Raw genomic sequence first — 13,433 nt, forward strand, 5'->3', positions numbered from 1 at the left:
GAGAATTTTCTGAAAATTTATTGTAATTTTCTGTAACAGGACTTTTTTTAATGAAAAACAACACAACACAAGTTGGTTAACTATTATAAAAGCACAGAATGAGCAGAAACACAGTTATTTCTTTAGTTTTTTCATTGTATTTCTGTTGAAAGCATGTGTTTAGTACAACTAAAGATTCTCAGTTTTGTACAGTCTCTAAATCTAATTTGTCTTTTTTGAGAGCTGGAAGATCATGTAAAGCAAATGACTGCAATGCTCTCTGCTCAGGCCATGGTAAAATTAGATTGTGTTTGTATTGACCAACAAACAATGTATGGAAACTAAATATGCATTTTGGAGGAAATTAGTTTTATCCATTTTAAACCATTAATGTATTAGATATGTCAATTATAAATGGAATGACTGTTGATTTGGCCTGAAAACATCTGAGCTAATTTCCCTCAAGGAAAAATCACTTAAGGCAAAGTATGATGATACATCCAACTAAGTCCAGCCATTACATTGTGAGTGTTTAAAAAATGGATATTAGGTTGAATGTTATCTTTAGCAGATGGTGTTCTTTTCTTTAACAGGCATGTTTTTAAATAAAACTTGCTTCTTTCCTGTTACACTGTAAACAGAATTTGTCATTCTCTATTCAGTGAAATACGTATCCTGGGAATGATGCCAGTGGTAATGTCAAACAATCTTGAATTACTAATGTTGAGAAAATTTTAAATAAGTACATTCGAGTTCTAAAGAATTCTGGTTAATTTGATTTACTGTGAACCTTGGTAACAAGGGGAAAAAAAGAACTATTTTGTATCAAACCCCAGCAACTCTTTTTCCTCATAGCTGCATTTCTATCTATCCTTTTGGATAAGGTATTGGTAGATGAGTAACAAAAAGAAATAAGGAACTGTTGTTTGAAAGTGTTTATCTGAAAAAAAAAAAAAATAAAGTGCTGCTATGATTTCCCACAATGTTTTCCTCTCAACATTTAGTTAATTCTGATGTCCTGGAAACTGAAGAGAGGAGTATATGAATGTGGACTAGAAATAACAGAAATAAAATCTCATCACACTATCTTGATAATTTGAAATTCACTAAAATGTGATAAGTTAAATGAATTTGCTGGGACAGATAACACTGGCTAACAGGATTTGTTTTTTCACTTCAGTTTATATTAAAACTTTCATTTCTACACTAAGCCATTTTTACAAAGCCATAGTGTGTAGATGGATAAAAATCACCTACTAATATTAGCTGTATCTAGAGTGAAGCATAGCACTATCAAAACTGAGTATTGTTGTCTATGTCTAGTTAGAGTAATACTTTTCCTACTAGAAGATATCTTAGGAAGTGGAGATATAATATTGAGTGTATTATCTAAGAACTCAATAACCGTTTCCAAAAGACATTCAAGATTTTAGGTGGATTGGAGTTGGTTGTTACCAGTGTTATCAGATGCTTAGGATGCTGTGCTTCTGTCATGGTCCAAAGTGAATTGAGCCTGATTCTGCCACCAACCCTCAGAAAAGCTCACTAAGGTTGTGTTATGGCAGAGAATTGCAGACAGCCTGTTGTAATGACTTAATATCATTCAGTAATTCTCTTGTTTCCTTATTATGGTAGTTCTTCATCGCTTTTTCTTCTTTATGAACAGGCCTATGCTCTGAAGTAAGTAGTCCTGAAGCAATAAATACTTTCATTTTGTGCTACAAAATTGCCTGTTAAAGTTAGGATAAAGAGAGAGTATTTAGGACTGACATCAATAAAATACAAGTATTTCTTTAACACTAGTGAACATGTATCTCTTACGAAAATCTCATATAGACGTTGGATACAGTTAGCAAGTTAAATTTGTGTGCTATCTAAACTATGTTGTATAGTGAATGTATGTGGCTTAAATGTGAGTTAATTAGTCTTGTATTTGTTCTTGTTTTCAAAGAACGTTATAGGATCCAGAGTGAGCAGTTAGAAGACCTTTGGCTGATAACAAAAGAGCTCACACTTCGACTTGAAGAACATTTCAAGAAGCAAAACTGCAAGGATTTTGCATGTACCTTTTCTGGTTCAATTCCCCTGCAAGAATATTTTGAACTAATTGATCGACATTTTGAGGTATGTTACATAATACGTGAATCATTAATGTTCTGCTAGTTTAAAAATTTTTTGTATGTTAGTACTATGATTAATCAGATTATAACTACAGCTATCACAGGCATTTGGCTTTCAGAAAATAGAAAGTTGCATCTAAGATAGTGCTGGAAAAAATGTCGTCATTTAGTTTTTGACATATGGAGTATGCCTTGCCTCTGAAACAGCCCTTGTGATTAGCAGAGCGCAAATAGCTAGTGTGCAGTCTGCAAATGATAAAAATTATGGTACTAGTATTTGCCCTTCTGCTCACTGTCTGTACAGAAGCCATGACTTCTTCATTCACTGATGTCATGTTAATTGTAAAATTGTTTCTAAAATTTGTCCTTAGTTTTAAGATATTTTACTCTTCTGTAATAATGAAGCATGAGCTTTTTTTTTTTCTGAATCATCCTGGTAATTATATAAAAAGTCCCTTCAGATTTTAAAAAACTGACTGCCCTTGTAGAAGTAGCATTGGAGGCTCAAGGAAGTTTACCAGACCAGATATAAAATAAATGTAATTACTTTTTCCTGTTTGGTCATGCAGATGACAATGAAAAATCTCCAATAGTTCAGCTGGCTTGTAGAAATAGCTAATAAAATAAAATCTATGCACTCCTTTCCCCCCACTGCCTTTCTAGTAAAAAAAGAGAATAGCTATTTGAAAATTTATATTAAACTCATGTAATGGGCAAAAGCAGCAACATATGTATGTGAGAGTGAGAACTTGTATTGGATGTTCTTTCATGCTCCCAAATTTTCTGTGAGGTGGAGCCATCACCACACAGAAAGATGGAAGTTGTAGTTGGGATTCCCTGGGATTTTTTAAGGAGTCAGCCTAGATCCAGGTCTATCTCTCAAGCTCATGAGTAGTTATTCTATTAGTCTTTCAACTAATTTGAAATTCAAAAAGTTTGGTGTTTTTTTTAGCAACTGGTATTGTAGAAATACATTAAACATAGGCTTCATTAGATTGTATCACAAGCTTAAATACACTGAAGTTTGAAATACAGGTGTGGTTGCTGGAATGCTAACTTAGGATCTAATTATGTTGCAGCTGGCTATTTTGAAGTTTCTGAAATTTTACAATAATTATCTGGTCTAAAAATTATCAAATGATCTATCAAGGGGATCCTAATGCTCCCATCCCTGTTAATTTCAATACACTCTTTTTTGGCAAGCTTGGGAGAATATTACCTGAGGTGTCACTTTTTTCCTCCTACTTCTAGAAAAGCTGCATAGTGTTTCTTTTTCTCTTAGCTTCCCTGAACTGTCCTTCATAATCATGTACTGACAGAATGGTACGTTTGCTTATTGTTAGATATAATCTGTTTTCTAAATCTAGGAAACTTAATTTTTCTGCTCATTTTGGGGCACTTTAAAATGGATGTGTGTCATAATGCTCACATCTGGAAAGCTGTGTGTCTTAATGTTTCTTCTGATAACTTTTGCTAGTTACAGCATGTCAGCTGTACAGAGGAGTCCCAGCTTTTTGAAAGATTCACCTTTATTTAGTGATTTTTGTGTTAGAGGCATGTACTGGAAAATGATTAAAAGATAATATAAGAATTCTTATTATCTGGGCATTTGATGTACAATGTTGTTCAAAGTTTTGTGAACACTTCAAGAAAGTTTCTTGCTATAGCTGATTAGTATATATAAAAGGAAAAAGGATTTCACTTCAGAAAAAGACAATCATTCAAACAGTGCAGAATTTAGTACTTCTATTTATGCTTAAGGGAATAACCATTTACCTTCTACTGCAGTGAATATGAAGTCCAATACACTGTGTGTATGTGTCATAAGTAGCGCACCAAACGAAGAAGAAGCCTTGAGATCCTGGTGGTGAAATTTCACTCTTCTTCATGGGCTTCTTGATGAGATTTTTCTGCATTTTCACAGATTATTGTGACTGTTGACAATTAGTTTTGATTTCAGTAGCAAATGATAATTCTTGAAGATGTTAATTAGCTTCACGAGGAGTGTAAAATATGAAACTGGTATAAATGACATTAACATATTTGAATAATAGACACTCTCCACAAAATTTTACTATCATTCTCCCATTTCATTTGGAATGTGCATACATAATGTATATGACCCTTAACCTGTATGCTTGAAAACCCTTAAATCGCAGCTACGTTTGAGTGCTGAAAAATTTCAGGAGCTGTTATCTGAAAGGGCTGTACAATTTCGAGCTATTGAGCGGCGATTGCTGACACGATTCAAAGACAAAACTCCTGCTCCTCTTCAACATCTGGACACCTTGCTAGAAGGAACATTCAGAGAGGTCAGTACAGTTTGATTATGAGCCTAACCTTTCTTCATGTTGTTGGTAAAACTTAGCTTAAAGCATATAAGCTATGCTTTCCTGGTTACATTTACCATCCAAGAGACCAGGAAGCAGTAATTTGTTTAACCTAATATTCCCTGTAACTTTCCAGATGAATTGCAATAGTTTTATTTAATCTGTGACCACAAAATCTTTACTCTTGGGTCACACCAGCTTGACAGCACATCATTCTTTCCTAACTGATGTTGATAGTGTAAATATTTTATAGTTCATGTGAAAATATTTTATAGTTCATAGCTTGTGTAAATATTTTATGGTACACTGTAAACTGGTGGAATGGTTTGGCTGGTGTAACATTCACAACAAAATTGTCTGAGGCTGGCCATGTCCTTCCTTATGGGGATTTTATGTTCTAATCATTTCAGAATGTGATAGCTGCAGAACAACAATGTTTAAAAAAAATTCATTCCTAAACCATCCCCGTACTGGAAGTATGCAACAAATAAAACAATTTTTCTTCCTTTTCCTGCCTCAGCCCTGCATTGCTTTAGAATAACCCTTGTTTCATGATGTGTCCCCTTTGCTAAGAAGGCACTTTATGCATTTTGTGTTTTTCTGTTGGAGGATCTGATTTTACTTTCTAACATGCCTTGCTAGAGAAGCTGAGTCACAATTAGATTCTTTGCTGGAAAAAAGACTTACCTTTATGTGCTGTTGTATATCACGACAATTAAAAAACAAAGGTGTTAAGGAGAAATATTTTTCCTTACTGTTTGCTCTACGAAAATGTTTCTCTAAATTGGAGAAAACTGCCTTTCCATGTATGACTATGAATGAGTCAGATTTGCTTTTATTTCAGTCTTTACTGTGAATGAGTTAACTATGAGGTGGTTTAAGTTTGAAAGTGGGCGTTTTCTGGTTACTTCAAGAAATACTAGGTATTGTTGTGATAGAAGGGTGATTCTTTAACACTTTGAAATGGCATGACTAAGCAAGCCCTAAAGATAAACAAAAGCGAGCCTCTTGAGTCTGCTTTTGCTGTGTAGAACTGCTGCCTTTAACCATAAAAGCAACTGGGATGTGCTTGATAGTTTTCTTATGCAGTTGAATTGAAAGATGAGTTCTGAGAATATGAGAAAAATCAGGTAGTTGAAATAGATGCATATTGCAGAAGCTTATTTTATAAGGTCCTTCAAACCAAAATTAGATGGGTGATTTTCTTAACAATTACTGTTGTAAGCTTTTTAAATTAGAATTAGTGTAGCGGAAAGGAGAATGAGGAAAAAGATTTCTTTCCAGAGAGCAAATGCTTACATTTTTCCGCATTTGGTAAAACATTGTTTTAGGCAAGCTCACATTTTTCTTGGTAGATTTCTTTGTCATTTTCTTTTGTTCCTGTGAATCCCCTTGCAACAAAGCAATGTTGTTATTGTTAGTACAAACAAAAGTGTAGTAAAATAGTAATTACCGTAGAGACCCCAGTGCTGCATATGTTGTTTTGAAAGTGAGAGCTGTGGTAGGATTTAATATTGTCTCTTTGCTATGTGGGTGAAATGAAATTGCTTGATGATGCATTTCCTATATCAGAAAAGACCTTGTTTTCTTCAATTCAGTATAATCTTCTGTCTTTATTTGAATAAGTATGTCTAATGCAGATAGTTGAAGTATTCAAAATATGGTACATGTGTTTTCAGTAAAGGAATAACGAGGCCAGATAAATATGAACAGTATAAAAAAAAAAAATTCTTTTAAGTACGTAGCCCTTTTGACATTGGAATTAATATGATTGTTTTTTTGAGAATACTGCTTTTCAGAGGAATTCTTCAAACAAGTTGTATCTCTTTTTCCTTTTACAAAGTTGTTCTGTTTTGAGGACCATGGTTGTGTTTAGCAGCTTTCCTAATGCAGAATGCATTCAATGAAGAATGATCCCATAGACTCTTAGAGGAATGACTCTTATTTGCTTCAGTGGAATTTGGATTGAACTCTGAATAAGTGATGTAGAAGTTTCGGGGGTTTTTGTAATAAAATAGACATGATAAATCCCACAATAAAATACTCTTAACTGTTAGAAAAGAAATGGATTTTTATTCTCTTACCATTGTCCGAGAATCTCATCCCCTCCCTTATGTTAAATATTTTTATAATGAGAAAAGAAAAATTTGCATTGTTTTATCCTCTCATTTTTCACCAAAGTAATTGTTATGTACAAAGAAAGCTTTTGTTACTTTTTACATTGGGTTTTGCAGTCAGAAGGGAAATGTATATGTTTTGGTTTTATAGTGTATTCCAAACCTTTTCATCTAGAACAGGAAAGAGTTTCCAGTTAGTATGAGTATGTGATTTTATTATTCTTTTTAACCAAGAATCTCCAGGACTTGGGCTCTATATGAGTTATGTTCTTAATAGAATAACTATTATAGCTTAGGATTTTTTTTAAATTGAAGCTATAATGGTATAGCCTCTCTAGATCCACAGGGATATAAAGGCGCCTTTTATTTCTTCCTTTATTTCCTTGCATCAGAACAGTTATACAGCAGATATATAACCTTTGGTGAACAGCCTTTTAAATACAAGTCAAATAATGGTGAATATTCAACTTGTAGTTTCAGTGCCTAGGTGTGATACATAGGTACTTTAAACTTACTCTGTGCAGTTTCTTTGCCCACCTGCAAATTGTTATGAATTGCTGAACTGATTTGTATTTTACAACTGAAGTAGATTGTAAATGTTAATTTTCAGATTTTCATTTCAAGTAAAAGTTGTGTTTGTGTGCTGTGTAAGTAGATGTACAGTGTGTGTCAAACCTATAGATGCCAAACTGGAGAAAATTAATCAAGCTGTGTTTGATTCTCTGGTAAAAAGCATTTATGTTTATGAAATAAATTTTTGTATTAGTCCTTGTACATTATCAACAAGGCAGGATGTATTTAGTGCTACAATAAAATTACTAATGGGTTTATTATAAGGAAACTTTAGCCTTACTTTTTCATCTTCACAATAACAGAGAAACGTATAAGCAGGCATTAGTGTGTGCAACGGTGAAAAGCTTGCTTTTGGTTTTATAGTCCTGTTTAATCTTTTCTTCTAGAACTTGTCTTTCGGAAGTAATATTATAGGTCTAAATAGATTTGAATGAGTATTAACAACAGTTAATAAATAGTGACATCAGGTGTTCCATTTTGGAAGGGAAAGAAAAGCTGTTATATACATAGTAGCCTTTTATATTAGAAAAAGGAAATGCTATTCTTATGATGTTTAGGAATGATTTGTAGGAAGGTGCTGTGAAAATAATGGAAAAATCAATTTGCAATAGATGCTATTTGTATGCCTATGAATTAATTTCTTGATCTCTGGTTAAAAAAAATTACCAGTGCAATTGGACATGCTGCTAGCTCTTTTTCTAAGAAAGGAATTTAATTAGATAAATTTAAAAGCAATTGAACAGTAGTTGAGATTGCATAGATGTTTTGTCGTTTAAAGGACTTCAAATATGAAATGAGATTGCAGCAAATTTTATGGTAGCTGTTGTAAACAGCATATACTTTGCATAATGCTCACCTACTAGAGACATGTTATTGCTTGAAAGTGTAATTTAATGATCTTTAATCTCTACAATGTGTTTTCTGTCATATTAAAAAAAAATCATAGTTTGGCAGTAGCTGCAGGTGCTTGCCCTGGAATTATAATTTTCATGCATCGACTCTTGACATACATTATTTGGGTTTCCAGGTACAGGCTGGAATTAACAAGTGTCATAAAGATCAGATGGTTCAATTTCTTATTTCAACCCACATGCATTTTATCCTAGTGAATCTAAGCAATACTAGCTGTGTCTAGTTGTAAGCTGTGTTTAACCCTGTAACCATGTTTAGAAGACTACTGCAGTTACATTCTCCTAGGAAAAGAGGCGAGAAATGTGGAGTGGAGTTCTCCTAGGGCACTAACTGTTGCTTAACCAACTTTAAGTAATTAAAACATGAATCTGAGACAAGATTGAACAGTTCAAGTTTACAAAAAAATGTAATGACAAAGCAATCGCTTCTACCTTGCATTGTATAACAAGAACAGGTAGCAAAATTAACACAAATCATGAAGCAAACAGATTTGTCCTATATCTCCATGCTTCCATCGTATGTAGTAAGCATAGCTCCCTATTCTTTGATGCTATTATTGCACAGTACCTCAGGTTTCACCATGTTCTGAGGCTTCTTCATCCCCACCCTGTAAAACCACTAACTCGCTTGTGCTTTCTAATACTGACATCTCAACTTTTACCCATGGCCCCAGCACCCCCCCTGTCAGTTGCTGATTTGTGCACTGTCAAGCACCGCGGTGCACTAGTGCTGACTGGCAGTAGCCACCTACCCAGACAAGGTGGATGATGTCCCCTGTCTCAGTAGAAATACTAAAAGTGTCTCTCCCCTCCCAGTCTGCTAATTTAAAAAATATATAGAGGAACTTAATGATTTCTGGATCTTCATGTCACTGTAAAATTTTGTGTGGTCAATGGAAACGACGGTTACTAGGAATGAACCGACAGAACATGTCTGACATAAATGGTCAGCACAGTTCCATAACCTTAGACATCTAGGCTTGATAACTACATGCTCTACAACAGTGGGTCTTTATTTTTGATTAATGATACATTTTAGCTTTTCTTTCTTTTAAGGTACTTTATACATTTGAGAGTGTCTTGCCATTAGTAAGAGGACCTAACACGCTTTTCTAAACAGAACTGCTAGAACTAATTGATGCTGCAGGTTTATTCCCATAGTTTTTTCCTAATTCAGCTATTCTGTCGTGGTCATCTTATTTATTTTATTACTGAATAACCTGTCTTACAGAAATACTTGGCTGTAAGTCGCAATAAAGTGGCTTTCAACGTAATTTTCAGATCTTGCTCTGTAAACAGCTAGAAGTTGTCCAGTTCATTTTTGCTGTCTTTAGTACACGGTTTGTATTTATCTTGGCTGGTCTTGGTCTTGCATCTTGTGAGTTCTGCATATGGATTGCAGCTTGAAGAGATTTGCGCGCATAGGAATTTTTCACTTAAAAACTCTGTTTGAAACAAGGGGAAAAGTATTCGAATAGGCTTTCAGATTTCAAGAGGTGCTCATAGGTTACTGTTTACAGGGAGTAGGAACAAACACAATTCCTACAGATCTTTTTCAGAGTAATCTCCCTCATCTGTTCTCCCTTCAGCATTCCTATATTGTTTATCTTGTTCATATAGCTAGCAGCACTGGAAAGTAAGTGCAGCATTTCACTGTCAGCGTGTTAGAAGTGGTCAATAAACACAATTGCTTCCAGGTAGAGATACCATGACTCCTCATTTAGAATAAAGAAGGCAATTCCATCAGGAGGATCCATTTTAATTCTTTACATGGCAGTAAACTGTGTAGGAATTTGTTGCCTGTGACTGAGAAAGCTTTATCCGCCTGTAAGGGTAGTCGTTTTCCCTGAGGTCTGCGAACTGAGCTGTCCCTCACGTGTACAGCCCTGGATGTTAGTTGCGGATCTTGAGCATTCATTAGAGACTTCTGGAGAAACAGATGAATTTTGCGAAGGATTTGGAAGTCAAATGTCTCTACAATGAATGCACTGGTTCTTTTAATTAGTAATGTCAGAGGAGTTGCCCTTTCTCTTTCATATGACAGTTTTGAAGAAAGGTGCTTCTAATGTTTTCAGAACTTTATGAACTTCATTACACAACTGTTTCTTTGTAGCCTAATTTAAACAGAAAGATGGACTATTACATGTTTTTAAGATGGAATTTAAGCAACCAGCTGCTAAAACTTAGGCCCACAGTTTCATGCCACAGCACAGGATTGGTATTTAGGTGTCCTTACGTTTGTTCTTTGTTTATGGATAACTTTTCTTGCAACTGGTTTGATCCTTTTGGAGCCCTTCAATCCCATGTTATTTTCAGAGTGACATTGAGTACCTGTACTACATGACAGGATTTATTCTGGTCTTGAAAGTTGACATTTAAATAATCAAATCTAAAGCTTACTTTGTAGCATTCTTTTTCTCAAAGAAAGAAAAAAAATTTAGAGCAACACCTGATTAAAGCATTTAGGATCTGACTTGCAGCTTTGTTTAAGTTTAGTCTAAAGTACACACACAAAGAAAGCATTCAGCTCATGTTAAAGTGTTAACTGATGTTTTTTTAGAAAAGCATCCAAAAAGAGAAAGCTATGATACAATAAACTTTCAAAGTTAAATGTATGGAAAAAAAGCAAATCTTTGGTATCCCTGGACATAATTTAGGAGGCCATGGGAAGTGCACTAAATATTTATGTTTCTTGAGGTTTCAGCAGAATGTGTAATTAATCTGAATTTTGGACAGAACTTAAAAGAACTTAGTTAGAATCCCTTTGAGCACATTGTACTTAACAAGACAATTATGAGGAATTTTCACCCTAGTGCTGCTGATCATGCATGCAATGTCTCTCTTTCATTGCGGTTTGTGATCAAGCAAGAGTGTTGAAACCTCGTCAAGCACTATTTTAAGTATTAAAATACTGTGTGTCAGTTCTTGTCCATTTTATAATATTTGACACTATCAGGGAAAATTAATTTTGGGTGTAAATTATTATCACGATTGAGATAACTAGTTACAAACTATATTTATAGACAGTAGTACAAAAGGTTATATGTTTGTACATGTGCACATGCATATATCTGTGTACATACACATAATTCATCATATCTTCATTTTAGTCTTCAAAATTGTTCCTGGATGTCTTTTTAGAACTGTGTATCTTAAGAGCCAGAATTTTACTTCTGTGATAGTTGATACCAACAGGTCCAGCACCTGCTATACCAAAGAAAAAAACATCTTCCCATTTCTCTCCTTACCTCATGTCCATCTACTGATTTAGGAAGCTAGGGTCTTTATTTCTAATCTGTAATCTACTACATGGGTGTAATACGAAATAAGTATGGACATTACAAAATAGTAAACATAATTTTCTAATCTTTTGAAAGCGTAAGTACTGTTTCTTGCATTATTTTAACACTTGCAATGTGTGGAGCGCTTCGATTGGTGGTTTGTGGTCAGTGGCAAATAAAACTCATTAAGTTCTATTCACTAAAACACATGGAATGTCATTAAAGGTCCATTAACTCTTTGTTCAAGCCCCTTAACTCCTTTCCTTGCTTATTAATTGGTTGATAAAAATCTCAAAAGTGATCATTAATGATTGAGTATTCTCTCTAGAGTCGCACTTCTGACACACATGGCCTCAGGAACTCGACATTTTGGGAATGATTCATTACTTGATTAGTAAGGACTTTTACCTCAAAGCAAAACCATTAGGGTTTATCATGCATGACTCAAAGGCTATATATCACACATGCTCCTGTAATAGTCATTTTCCCCAGATAATGTCAGTGAGAACTACACCCATAGTATAAATTAGCTCTTTTTGGCTTGAATAAATATGCTGTTCTTTGGAGGAGTTATATTTAACTTCTCTTGTTTTATTGCTGTTTCTGCTAAATGTAGTTTTTTCATAGCCACTAAAAGTAGCTTATTGGCTATTACATATAATTAAAATTCTCTGTTTTACTGGTGTTCAAATAGTGTTATATTTCTGTTTCCCTGAGACTTATTTAGCTTTAACAGTGGAATACTTACAATGTCATCAAAGCCCCTTTTTATTAGAAGATGTATTCCAAAAATGTCTGAAAGTAGTTAGCTGTGCTTAGGAAGCATATATTAGGATTGCTGGCACAACTCTTCTGTATTTTGGTCTGTGGTAGCAATTACTTACTCTAGTGTGGTACAGTCTTCACTTCAGGTCAGCCAGTTTGTGGGACAAATAGGTAAAATTGCTCATATCTTCAGTAAGTTTTTTTTGTGGAGGGAGTTAGACGCATGTAAAAGCTGGAGACAATACAGCCATCACAAGAGAAAGAGGTTGGAAGTAAAATGTCCTTGTGTGTGTAGATATGGCACAAAGCGCCTCAGCCAGGATCTGCTGGACTGCATTCACTCTGGCCTGTCACATTTTCTGCAAAGGAGGGTTTCAGGGACACTGTGCTGTGTCATACAGCCCTATCTGCTGAATTACTCCCCTTGAACCTGTGAATAGCCAGGTTTGAACACCCACTGCTCCATTCAGATCACTAAAGGACTAGAGGTGTGATTTTATTTATCCCCCCCCCACCCCCGGGTGCAGTTCCCACTTTAGAGCTGTTGCACCAATGTGACCTATCAGAGGATTCCCCAAACTTTGATTCAGTCCTCAGGGGTACGGGCAGGTTGTACCCTCTGGTGTATAAAGGCAATGGCAGGAAGTGATTTATGTCACTTCTTGCGACGTAAACATTCTTTGGCGCTTCTTGTGACATTTGTTTCATTGGCTAATGCCTTTTTGAAGGGGAAAAAATAATATTCCTTTGCAGGGGTAGATCTTGTATCCTCAGCCTAACATGAGCTCACCAGACCATATATGAGGGCTTTTTGTAGGGACTGAAAGAACCTGTGTGCATTTGAATGAGTGAAAATGGAACTGGTTGGCTACAATTCCCCAAAGAAAGGAATACTGATAAGTCTTATTTCTTTGAAAGAAATGTCATATCTGATAATCTGAAATATCAGATACCTGTGCTGAAGCTTAAGTCATTGACAGGCTCTTTCACTGGGAGAAATACACTCCATAGGCAAGAGAGGCAGTGCTATGCAGTAGTGTAATCAAAACTTGAATAAAAAAAATGATACCATCTTCATAGAAGGATGGAAAACACTATTATTTCATGCTCCCTAGAAAGTTTTCTATATCAGCCCTGTAATTATGCAGTATAAAAGCATTTGAGGCATAAAAGCTAAACAGCTGAGAACAACTAGTGAGTGTACGTGGTGGAAGATACAATGGTTACTTTGCAAGTTTGGATACATGATCTTTGTGAAATTGCTCATTTTAATTGAGTGCTCCAGATGTGATGAATTAAGTGAATATTAAATTATTATCAGTTTTGGTTAATTTCTGCATGCAGTACTAAGAACATT

At 34.9% G+C, this 13,433-nt stretch overlaps 1 protein-coding gene across 1 annotated transcript in view; it reads left to right on the plus strand.

Moving 5' to 3' along the window:
• Positions 1–13,433, plus strand: part of BBS9 (Bardet-Biedl syndrome 9) — a 204,769-nt gene that overhangs the window by 84,008 nt on the left and 107,328 nt on the right. Inside the window, exons 18-19 of the mRNA XM_009332416.1 lie at positions 1,931–2,103; positions 4,259–4,411. Coding sequence (XP_009330691.1) covers positions 1,931–2,103; positions 4,259–4,411 — 326 coding nt within the window. The remainder of the gene's footprint in view (positions 1–1,930; positions 2,104–4,258; positions 4,412–13,433) is intronic.

This window comes from Pygoscelis adeliae, unplaced genomic scaffold (genome assembly GCF_000699105.1).
Source record: "Pygoscelis adeliae isolate BGI_AS28 unplaced genomic scaffold, ASM69910v1 Scaffold58, whole genome shotgun sequence".
Lineage (NCBI taxonomy): Eukaryota > Metazoa > Chordata > Aves > Sphenisciformes > Spheniscidae > Pygoscelis > Pygoscelis adeliae.